Genomic DNA, 15,656 nt, shown 5'->3' on the forward strand with positions numbered 1-15,656 from the left:
GCCGCCGTTCCCCTCCCGTCCCCGCTCCTCCAGCAGCCGCCGAGCTCCCTGTGCCCGCCTGGGCACCCCCCAGCCGCCGCCATGTACGACGCCGACGAAGGTGAGGGCGCTGCGGGTCGCCCCCCGGGTCTCCTCGCTGCCCTCCGGGTCTCTTTCGCCTTCGAGGTCTCCCCTCTCCTCCCCCGGGCTCGGTTCCCTTTCCCCCCCCTCATGGCGCCGCGGCCTCAGGCGCTGAGCGGTGTGTGAGCGGTGTGTGCTCCCCCCGCAGATATGCAGTACGATGAGGACGACGATGAAATCACCCCGGACCTGTGGCAGGAGGCGTGCTGGATCGTCATTAGGTGACTGTGCTCGGTTCTCAGTGCTGCTCCTGCCTCTGTGGGGTTTTGGGGATAAAAGGTAAAATCTAGCCGGTTGGGAGCAGCACAACAGCCATGGCTATTCCCTTTCCTGAGGGAAGCTTGAAGGTACTGGTACAAAGGTGTTTGTCACTGGTTTTCTAGAGAAATCCTGGCAGGTGTGGGTTGCTCGGATGGCTTCAGGAGTTTGAGGTGTAGGACCTAACACAGCAGATTTAAGTCATCTCATTAAAAGCCAGGATTTAGGCTTTGTTTTTTACACTTAGGATGCGTTGGGTTGAATCTAGGTGACACAAAGGCCGGCGGAGATCCAGGGAGGAGTGAAGCTGGGAATGGCAGTGTGTCTCAGCAGAGGGTGTCAAAGCTAAGGACATTTCTGAGAGTTGTCACCTTGATTAGGAGCTCACATTTATATATCTTGCTGAAAACTTTGGCTACAGCCACCTTTGCTGGTGTTTGTCACCATGTTTCCTTTCCTAATTGAAGGTGGGGTGTGCATATAGGGCTCAGCCAAGAGGTGGCAGCAAGTCAGCCACTTTGCAGTGTGCCTTAAAGCACTGAAAACAGGTTTAACGTTTCAGACCATCTATGAATGAAACTCACGCCTCATGAAATAAGTGTTTTCTTACCATATTTCATGGCATTTGAAGGTTTTGTTATAAATATGTCTTAAACTTGCTGACAAAGTACGTGAATGAAATGAGATCTTAACTTATTTAATGCACTTTTTTTTTTTTAGCTCTTATTTTGATGAGAAGGGTTTAGTCAGGCAACAGTTGGATTCTTTTGATGAGTTTATTCAGATGTCTGTGCAGAGAATTGTTGAAGATGCGCCACCAATTGATTTACAAGCTGAAGCCCAGCATGCTACAGGAGAAGTGGAAGAACCAGTAAGTGGAGGCCCCAGGTGGAGGTGATGGGTTTTTACAATGCAAAGTGATTTTTTCCCTTGCTTAGGTGGGTTTTATTCAACCTCCATCCTGAAAGACTGAAATGTATCCAAGTTAGGATGTTGCTTATGCAGCCAAGAGGACAGAAGTCTGATCTCCTTGGATTCTGTAAGGAACATGCCCGAGTTTTTAGATAATCAAGTATGCTGCTGAGAAACACGTGCAAGAGTTTTGTTATCTGTGGTATCACACTTCCCTCTCCTATAGAATCACTGTCACCTGCTAGGTAAAGTGTTGGTTGAGCTGAAGAATGACCAAGAACAGCTGGCTGCTGCAGTTTGGCTTGTCAGTAACTGTATTAAGGCGCTAAGGATGGGAGCAAGCATCACTGACAAGGATTTAGCGGAGTGTGTCTGAGAGTTTAGCAAAACAACACAATTAATGCAACGATCTGCTTAATCTATAGAGGAAGTTAAACCACCTAGCTCAGGTGCTGAATGGGTAGTTCATGTGGTTTTGTGTAGGACATGATGAATAGAATGTGTAATTACTGGAAGTTTTTGAGTGTTTTGTTCACCTAGCCATCGAAAGAGTGTTCATTTCTATACCTTAAGCTCAGGACATGCAGCAACACTGGGAATTAAGCTATAGGGCTGCTCTTGAATAACCCAAATGGATGTTTTTTCCATTACAGATAAATGTCTTCTTGTTTTCCAGCCCCGCTATCTCCTGAAGTTTGAACAAATCTATCTTTCCAAACCTACTCATTGGGAAAGAGACGGAGCGCCATCACCTATGATGCCCAACGAAGCCAGACTGAGAAACCTTACGTAAGAAAGACCTCTGTGTTGATCAAAACACAAGGAAGGACTGACAATTGTTAATTGATAATCTTTTTTCAATTTAGTAATTCTGAAGATACATTCTTTATTGCTCTTATTAAATTACAATGCCTAGTTGTTAAATCCAGATGATAATTTGGTAATAATGCTTAGTATTACAAACGAGGGCTTGAATAACTGCATTCGTTAGCCTTCTGTACAGGCCAGAGCAATAACTGACTGCTAATGCAATGGTATTTTTATTCTGTAGGTATTCAGCCCCCTTGTATGTGGATATAACTAAAACAGTTATTAAAGAAGGGGAAGATCAGTTACAGACGCAGCATCAGAAAACTTTTATAGGGAAAATTCCTATTATGTTACGATCAACATACTGTTTGTTAAATGGCCTAACTGACCGTGATCTTTGTGAACTGAATGAATGCCCTCTTGATCCTGGTGGCTACTTTATCATTAATGGATCAGAAAAGGTAAGGGATGATGCCTTGCACGGTTGTCTTTATAAGCACTGGAAGTTCTGTTACTTACTTCTATTTCTTTTGCTAGGGACATAAACGCTTTCATTCTAGTTTCTGCAGGTACTTGTGCACTTACTGTGAGCTTGTGATGAACTTGGTCCTTTTCTAGGACTTTTTGAGCCACCTTCTCTTTTTCATTGAGACGTGTTTCTTTCTACAGATTCATTTTCAACTTCGCAGAGCAGCGTGCACTCTTAAATGTCATCATCAGTGTGAGGAAGGTGCTTCCTCACTTGCATGCTCCTTCAGGTTGTTCACAGCTGTATAGATGCGTCTTAAGAATAGGATAAACCTATGACTTTCATTTCTTCCCTCTACTGCTGTGGATTCAGCTTTAGCAAAGCATATCCCCTCCACGCTTGCGCCTCACCAAACTGTTTTTTTTTAAATTTTTTTTTGTAACTGATGCCTGGGCAAGACACCAAAATAAATCTATTTTTCTTCTTGGAGGAAAAAAAAAAATCTGGCTTTTACTATCAGAGCTGGCATTTGAATTTGCTTGCATGGTAGCTCATTGGCCTTGAAAACAGATAGTGAAATTCTTTCTTTTATCAGTATTTTGGCTAAAGCTAACGCAAATGTCTTAGCACAACTAGCAGATATGGCGACTGCATCACAGAAAAGTGTTCTCCAAGACTTTTATTTTGGTTATTCTATTTGAACAAAGTATGTGTTTTGCTTAATGTGCTTTTAAAATGGCGAATATAGTCCAACTGAGTTTAGCAAATTGAAATCATGCTGTGGAGTGCTTTAAACAGTAAGGCATATGAAGCAAGGGTAGAACCCCTGTGCTTGTTATTTTCACATTCCCTTTTGTGAGTTACTTACTATTGTTTTTGTTTCTAACACAGGTTCTGATCGCTCAAGAAAAAATGGCTACAAACACAGTATATGTGTTTGCAAAGAAAGATTCAAAATATGCCTACACAGGAGAGTGTAGATCTTGTCTGGAAAATTCCTCTCGACCAACAAGTACTATATGGGTTAGCATGCTAGCCAGAGGTGGGCAGGTAAGCCTAAGCAGTGATAATCCCTTTCCCCAGGGCTTACAGTGAAGATTGTTCTAGGGGTTTTGTTACTCTCCTGTCTCTTAATACCACTTTCTTCTTCTGCGATTTTAAGAAGACATTTCTTCTGATGTTGTGAGAAGATAAAAGAACTCATTTTCATATAACATTGTCAGACTATGCCTGTCTCTAGGATAAATAATTTGAGGATTGAAATTAAGACTCTCTTTGCGGCAGAGCAGAATGGAGTTAACAAATAATCTTACAATTAATTACTGTAAATGAGTTTTTAGAAAATCCAAACTACTTCCTGCTTTTTGATAAAGGAAAAGAACAGGAACAGGGACCCTGTCTTTGCTGAAAGCCAAGCTAGTGTTTCAGTTGAGTTTTGCAGACTGTATGTTAACTAACATTTAACATCTAATTGTGCCACTTGTCAAAGTCCAAGCACTGTGCAGTGGCTGTAAGTGACATAATTTCAAAGGCAGAAGGTGTTGGTACTTGCTTGCCATCACACTGAACATTTAGAAAATTCCAAGCATTCTAAGAGCAACTTTAATAGAAGCCTTATACCACTCTAGTGCTTTATAACTGGGACGTTCTTCCGTTATTGCCCCTCAGTATCACTCAGTGTTTGATCCTTTCTGAGGAGGAGGGAGCACCTGCTTCAGTAATCAAGAGAATGGAGATTTGTGCAGCTTTTATAAGCTGGACTTAAAACTGACAGAAAGAAAACCGAAGATAGATAACGGTTCTTTGCAAATACTCAGGAGGGAAGAAATGATGCAGATGGGTGGATGAATGGTGTTATTCAAATTCCTTTGTATGGGGAAAAACATTCAAGTTTTTGCAGACTTCTGAGGTTAGGAAAAGCTTAAAAGAAGTCAATTCTGGAGTAAGGTTTCCGAATAGATCTTCTTCACTTAGTCTGCTGAGGAGTCATGGTTTCCTGTAGTAAATACAACTATAATACATCATCTAAGTTTAGAGAGAGTTTTTTATTTAAAGGCAAGATCATTTTAGACTAATGTGTGTTCTCCCCCATCTTTTTAGGGTGCAAAGAAGAGTGCTATTGGTCAGCGCATTGTAGCAACTTTGCCATATATCAAACAAGAAGTGCCCATCATAATCGTCTTCCGTGCACTCGGGTTTGTGTCTGACAGGGATATTTTAGAGCACATCATTTATGATTTTGAAGATCCGGAAATGATGGAAATGGTAATATGTTAAATAACTCATTTTCTTGCTTAACGTTAGATGATGTCCTGCTGTGGTTAGTCTTTTATTATTGAGTATTTTGTTAGCTTTCCTATTGTAATTGCTTTATTTCTGTGGGTTGTCTGTTAGAAGTGCAAAGAGCTGTCTATTTAAACCATTCTAATGAGTATTTTAAGTGAATGAATTGCAATGGAAATTGAAAAGAGCTAATATATTTTTGGAGAGGAAGGCTCAGCCTGCTGCCACTGACTTTTAATTGTAAAATCTCAATTTATATGCGCATCAGCAGCAGGCCTAGAATGTAATTGAATGAGAGCTGCTTTCTGAAGTTTAAACTGTTTTTCGTTTGCTTTCTGTGTGCTCCATTGCTTTCTGCTGCTCTTGAAAGAACTACTAGGGTAAAGTCAGAAAGCAGTAATTAGTAGTTCCTGAGAAGAATCATCAGCAGGCTACTGTTTAGTTTTCGTCAACCCAAACAGGCACTGTATGGTTCATGATTTTACTGTATTTTGTGTGTTAGGTCAAACCTTCTCTGGATGAAGCATTTGTCATTCAGGAGCAAAACGTGGCTCTGAACTTCATTGGATCGAGAGGTGCGAAGCCAGGCGTCACCAAAGAAAAAAGAATCAAGTATGCTAAAGAAGTCTTGCAAAAAGAAATGCTTCCGCATGTTGGTGTCAGTGACTTCTGTGAAACCAAGAAGGCCTATTTCCTGGGGTATGTTACTGTGTTCTCAGGTGCACTGTCACACGCTGCAGCTCGTCACTGAGTACAGAGACTATGTGCATGATTGGGAAAGCACTCTGAATAGGAGTTCGTTTTTTAATCTCAGTGTTCTGGATACTCAGTGGTAAATTTTAGAGCACTTGCAGGTTTTCCTGGCTGAGAAAATGCAAATGATGATAAAATAATGGAAAAAAAATAAAAGGAGAGGGAACAAAACAAGCCTCCAACACACCCTGGATTTAAAGTTAGATGTGATGATATTGACCAAGTGCTTTTAACGTCTCATTGCGTGGACAACATATAGAGGTTGATAATTAAGTTGTAGAGTGACAACTATTTATAAGCTGTATGTAATGTAAATGAATTGTTTAAAGCTATTGGTACATCCTCTTGATCACCGCTTACTGGTATGCAGATAAACGACAGCATCAAGAGACCTGTTGTTTTGCTTCAAATAACATGCCCTGTTCACAGTCTCACTAGCTTAAACATAGACTGTATTATGGCATGGGGTAGACATGTAGCAGATACATTGTTATCACAATGTATATACTAACTTTGTTTTGGTTATTTAAACTTAGTGTGTCATTTAGCTCTAAGGACGTACATACTTGAACAGACCTGTCTTAGATCCAGCAGTATTTTAACTTGATCTAGAATGGGCAGCCTTTAGGAAACAGTTCACTGATGTATCTAATAACTTTAAGTGTTATTCGTTGTGAATGTCTGCTGTTGGCTTAAGATATAAACTTATTTTCTTAGGTATATGGTTCATCGATTGTTGCTGGCAGCACTGGGAAGGAGGGAGCTTGATGACAGAGATCATTACGGCAACAAAAGACTGGATCTTGCTGGGCCACTGCTAGCTTTCCTGTTCAGAGGGTAAATATCTAATATGTTCTTTGGAGATAATTAATGGAAGAGCCATTGCCAGTTCCATGCTTCTAAATAAATCAGACTGTCCTGTGTAGTCTGATAGCCAGTCTTGGGCAGCACAGCCTGTATCTGATTATGGCTTTGTTTGCGGACTGGGGTAAGTTTCCTCTAATAGCGGGTGGTTAGTATTGGATTGTTTTAAAGTATGTATTACACATGGTCACAGGCAGATTAATTTGATGGGTTTTGGTTTTGTTTTTCCCTCTCCTCCCCTAGTTACAAATCACTTGCTTCTGTCAAGGAGTCCAGCGACTTTCTCCAGACAGTTCTGGGTAGGCTGAATTGCTGTTTAATTACTGTTTAATTGTGTTTCTTGACATCTTTTACAGAATGTTTAAGAATTTGCTGAAGGAAGTGAGAATATATGCACAAAAGTTTATTGACAGAGGGAAGGATTTCAACTTGGAACTGGCCATTAAAACGAGAATTATTTCAGATGGTTTGAAATATTCATTGGCAACTGGAAACTGGGGTGATCAGAAGAAAGCTCACCAGGCCAGAGCAGGAGTATCTCAGGTACAATTTTGGTTCTTGTCAAATGCATCATTTCTAGATGCTGTTGATCCTTTGTTCTAATGTATTATGATGCCTGTCAGTACAACGCACTTGGGAAGCTTTCATTAACTGAGTTCCATGCTACATCCAGGTGCTAAACCGCCTGACCTTTGCATCTACGCTTTCCCATCTGAGACGCCTGAACTCTCCAATTGGTAGAGATGGTAAACTGGCAAAGCCCAGACAGTTGCACAATACGCTGTGGGGAATGGTTTGCCCTGCTGAGACTCCGGAGGTAATTAAATTACTTACCATACCTAACTGCTTTTATCTGACAGTCATTTTATGGCCATAGTGCTTGCAGTGATCACTTGTATTTTGTTTGAAGCAGTGATGTGAATATTTAGCTTTATAGCTAGTTCTCTAGTTGAATGGTAGAATTTAATAGTATGTTTTGTGTATAGTTCCTTGAGGACTTGGAACTTCAAGTTCTCCGATCTGCTTAGGGGAGTCTCTTGGTTTGGAAATGCAGAATAACTTGTGTGTTTTCACTAGGGTCATGCAGTAGGACTTGTCAAGAACTTAGCCCTTATGGCTTACATTTCTGTGGGGTCTCAGCCATCTCCGATTTTGGAATTCTTGGAAGAGTGGAGTATGGAGAACCTGGAAGAAATATCTCCAGCAGCAATAGCTGAGTACGTGCAGATGAAATCATTTAAACAGATATAAGTTTTATTACCTGCACAGAGCTTCAGAGAATTTTTATTTATTTATTTATTTTTTCTCCCTTCTTTCTAGTGCTACCAAGATCTTCGTTAATGGCTGCTGGGTAGGAATACACAAAGATCCAGAGCAGCTTATGAATACACTAAGGAAGCTCCGTCGTCAGATGGATATCATTGTATCAGAGGTATAACCTTTTCGTTTAGACTTCGGGTTACCTTTTTAGATAAGGGAGGATAATACTTTGAGAGTACTTTGCTAGCTCCCCATGGCAAAATTTGCAATTGTTTCTGCACATATTGTTTTTTTCTTGTTGTTAAGAGGAACCAGTTGAAAAATAATCTTATTGTAAGTAGTTAAAAATAGTCTCTTAAAATGCTTTTGTCTGGATGAGTGTTAAAGTTTGTTCTGTGCTGGTGACGACACCTGTAGGGCCTTTGCTTCTGGGAACTGTGCTATCCTATTTTGTGTGCTGTAGTTCTGATTCTATGCTAAGGCTTTGTACTCTTTGTGCTGCTTTCTTGTGCAGGTCTCAATGATTAGGGATATTCGTGAGCGAGAAATCCGCATCTATACTGATGCAGGCAGAATTTGCCGTCCCCTTCTAATTGTGGAAAAACAGAAGTTGCTGTTGAAGAAAAGGCATATTGACCAACTGAAGGAACGAGAGTACAACAATTACAGGTGAGACATTTTTCTGAAATTCAACAGAATTTCTTAATTTTCCATCCTGGTAAGCTCCCTCAGATTGAAGGGAGAGAGAAATGTTTAAAGCTTTGTGCAGCACAAAGACGGTTTCTCTGCCTGGCAATTTAATTCATTTTTTTAATGAGACTTCCTATGTAGTGGTAGTAGTAATAAGGCAGAGAAGTCCTTGTTCTTGTTACTGCTGAAGAGACCCATTTTGTGTGTTAGTTGCGTATTTCAAACATTGATTATTCAGCTGGCAGGATCTCGTGGCCAGTGGTGTAGTAGAGTACATTGATACACTGGAAGAAGAGACTGTGATGCTGGCAATGACTCCAGATGATTTGCAAGAAAAAGGCGTTGCGTACTGTTCAACATACACGCACTGTGAGATTCACCCATCCATGATCCTGGGAGTCTGTGCATCTATCATTCCTTTCCCTGATCACAACCAGGTCAGTGCATCAATTCTGACATTCCGCTTTTAAGGTTAACAGAAAACCCAGATGCATATGTGCATAATATATATGGGTATTTCCTTCTCTGTCTAGTCTCCTAGGAACACGTACCAGTCTGCTATGGGTAAACAGGCTATGGGAGTTTACATTACAAACTTCCACGTTCGTATGGATACACTGGCACACGTTCTATACTATCCTCAGAAGCCCCTTGTAACAACACGCTCCATGGAGTACTTGCGTTTCAGAGAGTTACCAGCAGGTATGTTGTCAGTCAATGTTTAATAAACAAAAATACTATTTTTTTGGTCTAAACTGTCACAAACGTGTGGAAAATATCTAAATAATTAGCATATTAATGTAATTTAAAAATGTTTGATAGATTAAATGTTAACTTAGACACCTACACTGAAAAAAACCCACAACATTCCTAGTGCTGCAGCTGGAACTCCTTTGCTATATAGCCTGTTGAAAATCTAACTGGAAGTGGTGCATTTTCTACATAGGTTCTCCGCATGGGGTCACTCTTCAGTTGATAAAAAAAATTTAATCTCTACCAAAAACCTCTATTACTGACACAGTGTGTTTTTTGCACGTGGGATGTGGATATTTTAATATCAGAAGAGGCTAGGACAGCTTTAATTTAAGGAAATCAGCTCATTTTTAGTTGTAAGTAATGCCTGTCTCTTACATGTTCATCTTCTCAAAGTATTCACCCAATGTATTACAGGTATCAATTCAATTGTAGCCATTGCATCGTACACAGGATATAACCAGGAAGACTCTGTCATCATGAACCGTTCTGCTGTTGACAGAGGCTTTTTCAGGTGTGTTTTTTTGTTTTTTTTTTTAAAGTTTTTGAACTGTTTGAAAATAAGTAGTGTGCTGAGTTGTCCAGAGGCTCAAGAAAAAGTCCTCTTAAACTGGAAGGTATCCTTAAAAGGCAGCAGAACAAAAATGGTGAATGTGTATCTTGGCAAACCTCAGTGAGTTAATTCTTTGTGTAACTTGCCAGAAAGGCAGAGTGGTCTTAGTTACTATGTTAATTGCTCTTTTTATGGTGGTTAGATTAAATGATATTCTGAGTCTGTGCATGACTTGCCAATCATATGAACTCCTTAATGTTAATATTGCAGCACTGTAATAAAATATTTAGTAGCATGACAGTTACTAACTGGTGAGGATTGGCATGTTCTTCTCCTTAGCAGGAACTGCTGTTGAGACAACTTGCAACTGATCTGTCTGTGCATTATTGCTCTTGCTTAGGTGGCTGTATAACCTTGACTGGTCAATTGGTTTCTGGCTTTGTTCATTATCTTTGGTCTGAGTTGCACCTAAGAAGTGTGTGCCTGCTGTCTTGCATCTGCTACCTTCTAATGTAGAAAACGTATGGGACTATATTGCGTTTTTAAGGCTTATATGAAAGTTTTATAGAACCTTCTGTGTTCATGGGAGCTACTAAATGTGAACAATATTTATCTTAAAGGTTGTAGTTTTGGTATGCTAGCAAATAAGGTAGCAAACAGAAATCCTCAAAGGCGCATATAAACTGAAACATTTCCACTGAAACTCTGAGTACTGAGTGTGGCATTGTAAGGTATCAGAAGTAAAAGTGCTTTCAAAATGGCAGAGTTAAGGAAAAAAGTCATATGAGATTGATACGATGAAGATATGAATTGTCCTCAAGAATAGTAACTGCTTTTGAGATGTCAGGCAGATTGGATGGTCTCCATCAAAAATAAGCATGTTATCAATAGGTATTTTGGAAGTGTCCAAAAAGTGACCACTAAGATGCTAATATGAAACTTTTTTTTTTTTTTTTTTTTTTTTTTTTTTTTTTTTTTTTTTTTTTTCCCCATTCCTTAGTGACAGTTAGATTAACCAGACTTTAAAGTTGTTTGGCTTGTGAATTTGTTTTTGTTGTCATTAGTAACAGTAGCCACAATATGTGTTAAAGTGGTGGTTTTAATGAAATTGAGATGTACATATGAAGAAAAATTACACTGTTTCACAGAGAAGGCTTTATGACTTTGTTTCAGATCTGTGTTTTATCGGTCCTACAAAGAGCAGGAGTCCAAAAAAGGATATGACCAAGAGGAAGTTTTTGAGAAGCCTACACGTGAGACTTGCCAAGGTAAGATACAAAAGTATATTGAGACAGAGTTCGTTAAGCATTTGTGGTAAGGTTGTTGTTGAACTGATTCAATCTTTATTTTGGGATGTGTAAAGTAGCCAAAATATATGTGTTAATAGCAAAATGCATCAGCTTTAGACATTTTTTGGCAGCAGGCTGGTTGAATTTCTATAAAACATCAAAGTCAATATGTTACAACACGTGGAGATCTTTGTTTTTTCCTTCCCCCCAAGGTATGAGACATGCCATCTATGACAAACTCGATGATGATGGCTTAATAGCACCTGGGGTACGTGTGTCTGGGGATGATGTCATCATTGGCAAAACAGTAACGCTACCAGAAAACGAAGATGAACTGGAAAGCACTAACAGACGCTTCACAAAGAGAGACTGTAGCACTTTTCTGCGAACTAGTGAGACTGGTATTGTAGATCAGGTCATGGTAACACTGAACCAGGAAGGATACAAGTTCTGCAAGATTAGGGTGAGCACCAACATGTATGTGTTTTCTACCTAATCATTTTTGTTCTGTGCCTAATTTACCAGTTAATGTTTTCTTGTGGCTTTAAGGTACGTTCTGTAAGAATCCCACAAATAGGAGATAAATTTGCCAGCAGGCATGGTCAGAAAGGAACCTGTGGTATCCAGTACCGGCAAGAGGTAGTGATTTCATTTTTCTTTTTTTCCTCCTTAATATTTTAGCTTTGATCTTTTTAATATTGTAACTGCTGTGAGTCATCTGTAGAATATGTACTAGGGTGCAATATATAGACTTAAGTTTAGCTAGACTATTTAGAACGGGACACAACTCTTCCTTACATAGTACTTCAGGGCCCTTGAAATGCCTTAAAAGGATTTAATTTGAATCTATGGACTGCTTTTCTTAAACCTCTTTTTTTGGGAAGTACTGACTGTCTGTTTCTCTGCTGTAGGATATGCCCTTCACTTGTGAAGGCATCACACCTGATATAATTATCAATCCGCATGCCATCCCTTCCCGGATGACCATTGGTCACTTGATTGAATGTCTGCAGGGGAAGGTAAGAAGAATGCTTTATGCTGCGTGCTTAAGGAATATGGTTTCATATATATATATATATATATATATATATATATATACACACACACACACATATATACATATATATACACATACATACATATATATATATAGAGAGAGATATTATATATTATATATATATTCTCTATATATGTTATAAAAAAACATTCTCTCTCGATACATATATTTTAAAGATGCTACTGCCTGGTAATTATTAATGCAGTTTCTTTTTTTTTTTAAATAAGAAGTTCTTCATTTATGTAATAGCGCATGCGAGTTTCTTGGAGGACCTACAATCTCGTAAATTTTGTGTATCAAGTTAAATGTGTATATTAATCTGTTGCTTTTATTCCAAATGTTTCCTGTAACCTAGAAAAAGGAGTAATGATGTTACTGATACCGTATATTTTTGAAAATCTCAGCTATAGAATTTTGCAGCTGATAAACAAAGCAGGATACAGTGCTATCATGGGTGTTGAATCTCAGGTTCTGGCATTAAGAGCTAAAATTGTTTGAAATGTGTTGTTTGATAAGTTTTTGAGAAATCTTACACGTTTTTGCAAATCTCTCTGCTGTAGGTGTCGGCAAACAAGGGAGAAATTGGTGATGCTACACCCTTTAATGATGCTGTCAATGTGCAGAAGATTTCCAATCTTTTATCAGATTATGGTTACCATCTGAGAGGAAATGAGGTATAATCAAAATATGATTTCATAGTAACTTGTTAATATATGTTTGGATGGTAAGGCTTCAGTGATTGCATTAACTACTTCAGGTCCTCTACAATGGCTTCACTGGTCGAAAAATCACATCACAGATCTTTATTGGTCCTACATATTACCAGCGGTTGAAGCACATGGTAGATGACAAAATCCATTCTCGTGCAAGAGGGCCAATCCAGATACTTAACAGACAGCCCATGGAGGGCAGATCTCGGTAAGGATGTTTATTTTCTATATAGTGTTTTGGTTTTTCCCCCAAGTCTTGAGCCCTAAAAATTAGCTGCCTAATTAACTGATTTTTCTGTGGAGAGAAGCCCACACTAGAGGAGTTCATCTGGCAGGAACTGTGGCCAGTTCACATTTGAACAGAGAGAACTTTTCTGAGATAAAAGAAAACTAACGCACAGATTTACTTGTACCTTAGAATAGTACTGTTTATTTCTGTCAAGTTACATTTTCTAGCAACCGATGTATTTTGCCAACGAACTCAAGTTCTTTTATCTTTTTCTCTTGTCTCCAGTGACGGTGGCCTTCGTTTTGGAGAAATGGAACGAGATTGCCAAATCGCTCATGGAGCAGCCCAGTTCTTGAGAGAGAGATTGTTTGAAGCTTCAGACCCGTATCAAGTCCACGTATGCAACCTCTGTGGGATTATGGCAATCGCAAACACCAGGACTCACACCTATGAATGCCGGGGATGCCGCAATAAAACGCAGGTAGGTGTGGGCTTAATCAGGATAAAGGAAATGCTACCAGGTGAACAGGAAGTTATGTTTAAATGGAGATGTTTTAAGAAACACCAGAACAATTGCTGTTTTAGTTTCCTAAATACTCAAGTGTTCATAGTGTCCTAGCTGATTTATTTGGATGTTTCCTTATTCATGTTATAGCGTTGGCTTCTCCCTTGGCAGGAAATGCTGTTCAAATATTTTGCAGTGCATAAACAGTTGGAGAGCTTATTTTTAGAATAGGCAGTAAATCCCAGAAGTGCACGAATTTATGGTGTCACTCTTGTGATTTTTTTGTTCCCATGAAGCTATTTTATGCCTGTGAGCAGGGTTCTTCCTATGGGAGGTCTTTTGCATCGCATTTAAAAAAAAGTATTACTTAAAGCATGTATTCTTTTAAGTATTATTTACAGTGATAGTGTGTGCTTGGTTACAGAGTTACATGAAGGCAGAGTGACAGCAGAGATTAAAAATAGTTGACTTAACTAGACTCGGTGGTGTGCTAGGACTTTACTGCTGCACCTCTAACTATGACATTAGGGTTACTGAAGAGATGTGTGCTGCAATCTTAACTGTAGTTACTGCACAACATGCATGCTTTGCTAAGCGTTGCCTTGTTAAATGGCTTTTGTTTTTAGAACCCATCCCTTGGCTGCAGTTCTTATATCTAAAAATGAGTTCTGCATAGTTATTTTGTAGCCTCTACCCCTTGTCTTAGCTTCCCTCTTGCTTTGTTACTATCTTTAAGCAATTCTTGTTAAATGCTTTCAGATTCAGCTTTGAGCTAAAAAGGTGACAAGTTATTTGTGTACTTATCTGTGTGACAGAAGCTGATAATTTAAAGTGCTCATCACCAGTCTTTTGAATTTTTTTCCCAGATATCTTTGGTTCGAATGCCCTATGCCTGCAAACTCCTCTTCCAAGAACTGATGTCTATGAGTATTGCGCCTCGTATGATGAGTGTTTAGCCTTTAAATTTTTTTGTTATTTTTTTTCCAAAAATGTGGGACTGAAACGTTTAGGTTCTTTTCATTTGGTTTTAGGTCGCATTTAAAATAGTTCTACTCATCTGCTACGTGCTGTTCAAAAAGTATGTTTATTTCCTGTAAATAGAATTAAAGTTTGTAATCAAACTCGTGAATCTCTTTATTTGTATATCTGCAAAAGAAGTGTGCAAGCAAATTGGTAATCAAAGAATAAAGGGAGTAAGAGAACGATTAGTGAGCTAGAAAAAGCCAGAAGTTGCGGCTTCCAAAATACTGACTTAAAACTGTGCATAAGTGAAAGTCCTCACATCACAGCTCTGCACCATCATCTGTGGAAAAACAAAAACATGTTATGCTGCACCCTGTATCAAGGGGTAATGCCACAGCTTCAGCAGTAGCACAGGAAGTGAGTTTTCTGATGTTTTAACTGAGCATGAGACCTTATGGATCTGTTCTGACCTTCTTTCCTTCCCTCCCTACTGCAGGACTCCAGCTGGAAGGGGGGTGGTAATAGATAGCGTTTTTTGGTGCTGACATCACCTGGAAACTCCCTAAGCACGTAGAGTGAAGCTAAGCAGAAGCCTGTTGTATCCAACAGCGTGCTCTGTTACTATTCCCAACTTCCTCTTAAGCTGGCAATCCACAATAACTTACGGCTTAGCTACAGCATGCATACTTGAGATCTTTGCTATAGCTGAAAAGAAACAGCTGTAGGATGTACGCATAGAATTAGAACTCCTGACTCTACACACAGGCCCACACAAAGATTAAATCATATGTTTGAGAGTGTTGTCCAAATGCTTCTTGAAATCCATCAGGCTTGGTTGGTGCTGTGACTGCTTCCTTGGGAAGCCTGTTCCAGTGCCCAGCTCTCTAACAGGGCTCTCTGCAAGGCCCCTTTAACCTTGACTGAGTCAGCAGCTCCTCCCAATTTAGTGACGCCTGCTAACGTATTCCATGATCCTTCAAATCCTACATTTAAGTCATTTATGAAACATTAGAGATAAATGACCCTAAAATGGAGCCCTGGGAACCCTACTAGTGACTAGCTGCCAGCCTGATGTAACCCAACTTACTGTAACCCTTTGAGCCTGCCTTGTAAGCCAGCTGCTCACCCATTGTACTAGGTACTAGGGGTAGCTGGATGCTGGACATTTTGTCCAGAAG

At 39.5% G+C, this 15,656-nt stretch overlaps 2 protein-coding genes across 3 annotated transcripts in view; one reads left to right on the top strand and one right to left on the bottom strand.

The window, feature by feature from the left end:
• POLR2B (RNA polymerase II subunit B) lies at window positions 1-14,643 on the top strand. 2 transcript variants are annotated; one of them, XM_032186102.1, is made up of 25 exons: window positions 1-100; window positions 269-341; window positions 1,099-1,249; window positions 1,967-2,079; window positions 2,342-2,561; window positions 3,461-3,619; window positions 4,670-4,834; window positions 5,355-5,551; window positions 6,323-6,442; window positions 6,826-7,012; window positions 7,143-7,286; window positions 7,547-7,686; window positions 7,790-7,901; window positions 8,244-8,398; window positions 8,658-8,856; window positions 8,953-9,121; window positions 9,590-9,686; window positions 10,899-10,993; window positions 11,227-11,477; window positions 11,564-11,653; window positions 11,926-12,033; window positions 12,632-12,745; window positions 12,829-12,989; window positions 13,296-13,491; window positions 14,382-14,643. In XM_032186102.1, the coding sequence occupies exons 1-25, from the start codon at window positions 82-84 to the stop codon at window positions 14,469-14,471; spliced, it is 3,525 nt and encodes a 1,174-aa protein (XP_032041993.1). In that variant the 5' UTR covers window positions 1-81; the 3' UTR covers window positions 14,472-14,643. The 2 variants fall into 2 exon arrangements, with proteins under 2 accessions (XP_032041993.1, XP_032041992.1); XM_032186101.1 differs by lacking the exon at window positions 14,382-14,643 and having other exon boundaries at window positions 13,296-13,826.
• Window positions 14,534-15,656, bottom strand: part of IGFBP7 (insulin like growth factor binding protein 7) — a 16,221-nt gene continuing 15,098 nt past the window's right edge. Inside the window, exon 5 of the mRNA XM_032186214.1 lies at window positions 14,534-14,818. Within this exon, the coding sequence (XP_032042105.1) occupies window positions 14,799-14,818 (20 nt within the window). The 3' untranslated portion in view covers window positions 14,534-14,798. The remainder of the gene's footprint in view (window positions 14,819-15,656) is intronic.

The sequence above is a fragment of the Aythya fuligula genome, chromosome 4, assembly GCF_009819795.1.
Source record: "Aythya fuligula isolate bAytFul2 chromosome 4, bAytFul2.pri, whole genome shotgun sequence".
NCBI classification, from domain to species: domain Eukaryota; kingdom Metazoa; phylum Chordata; class Aves; order Anseriformes; family Anatidae; genus Aythya; species Aythya fuligula.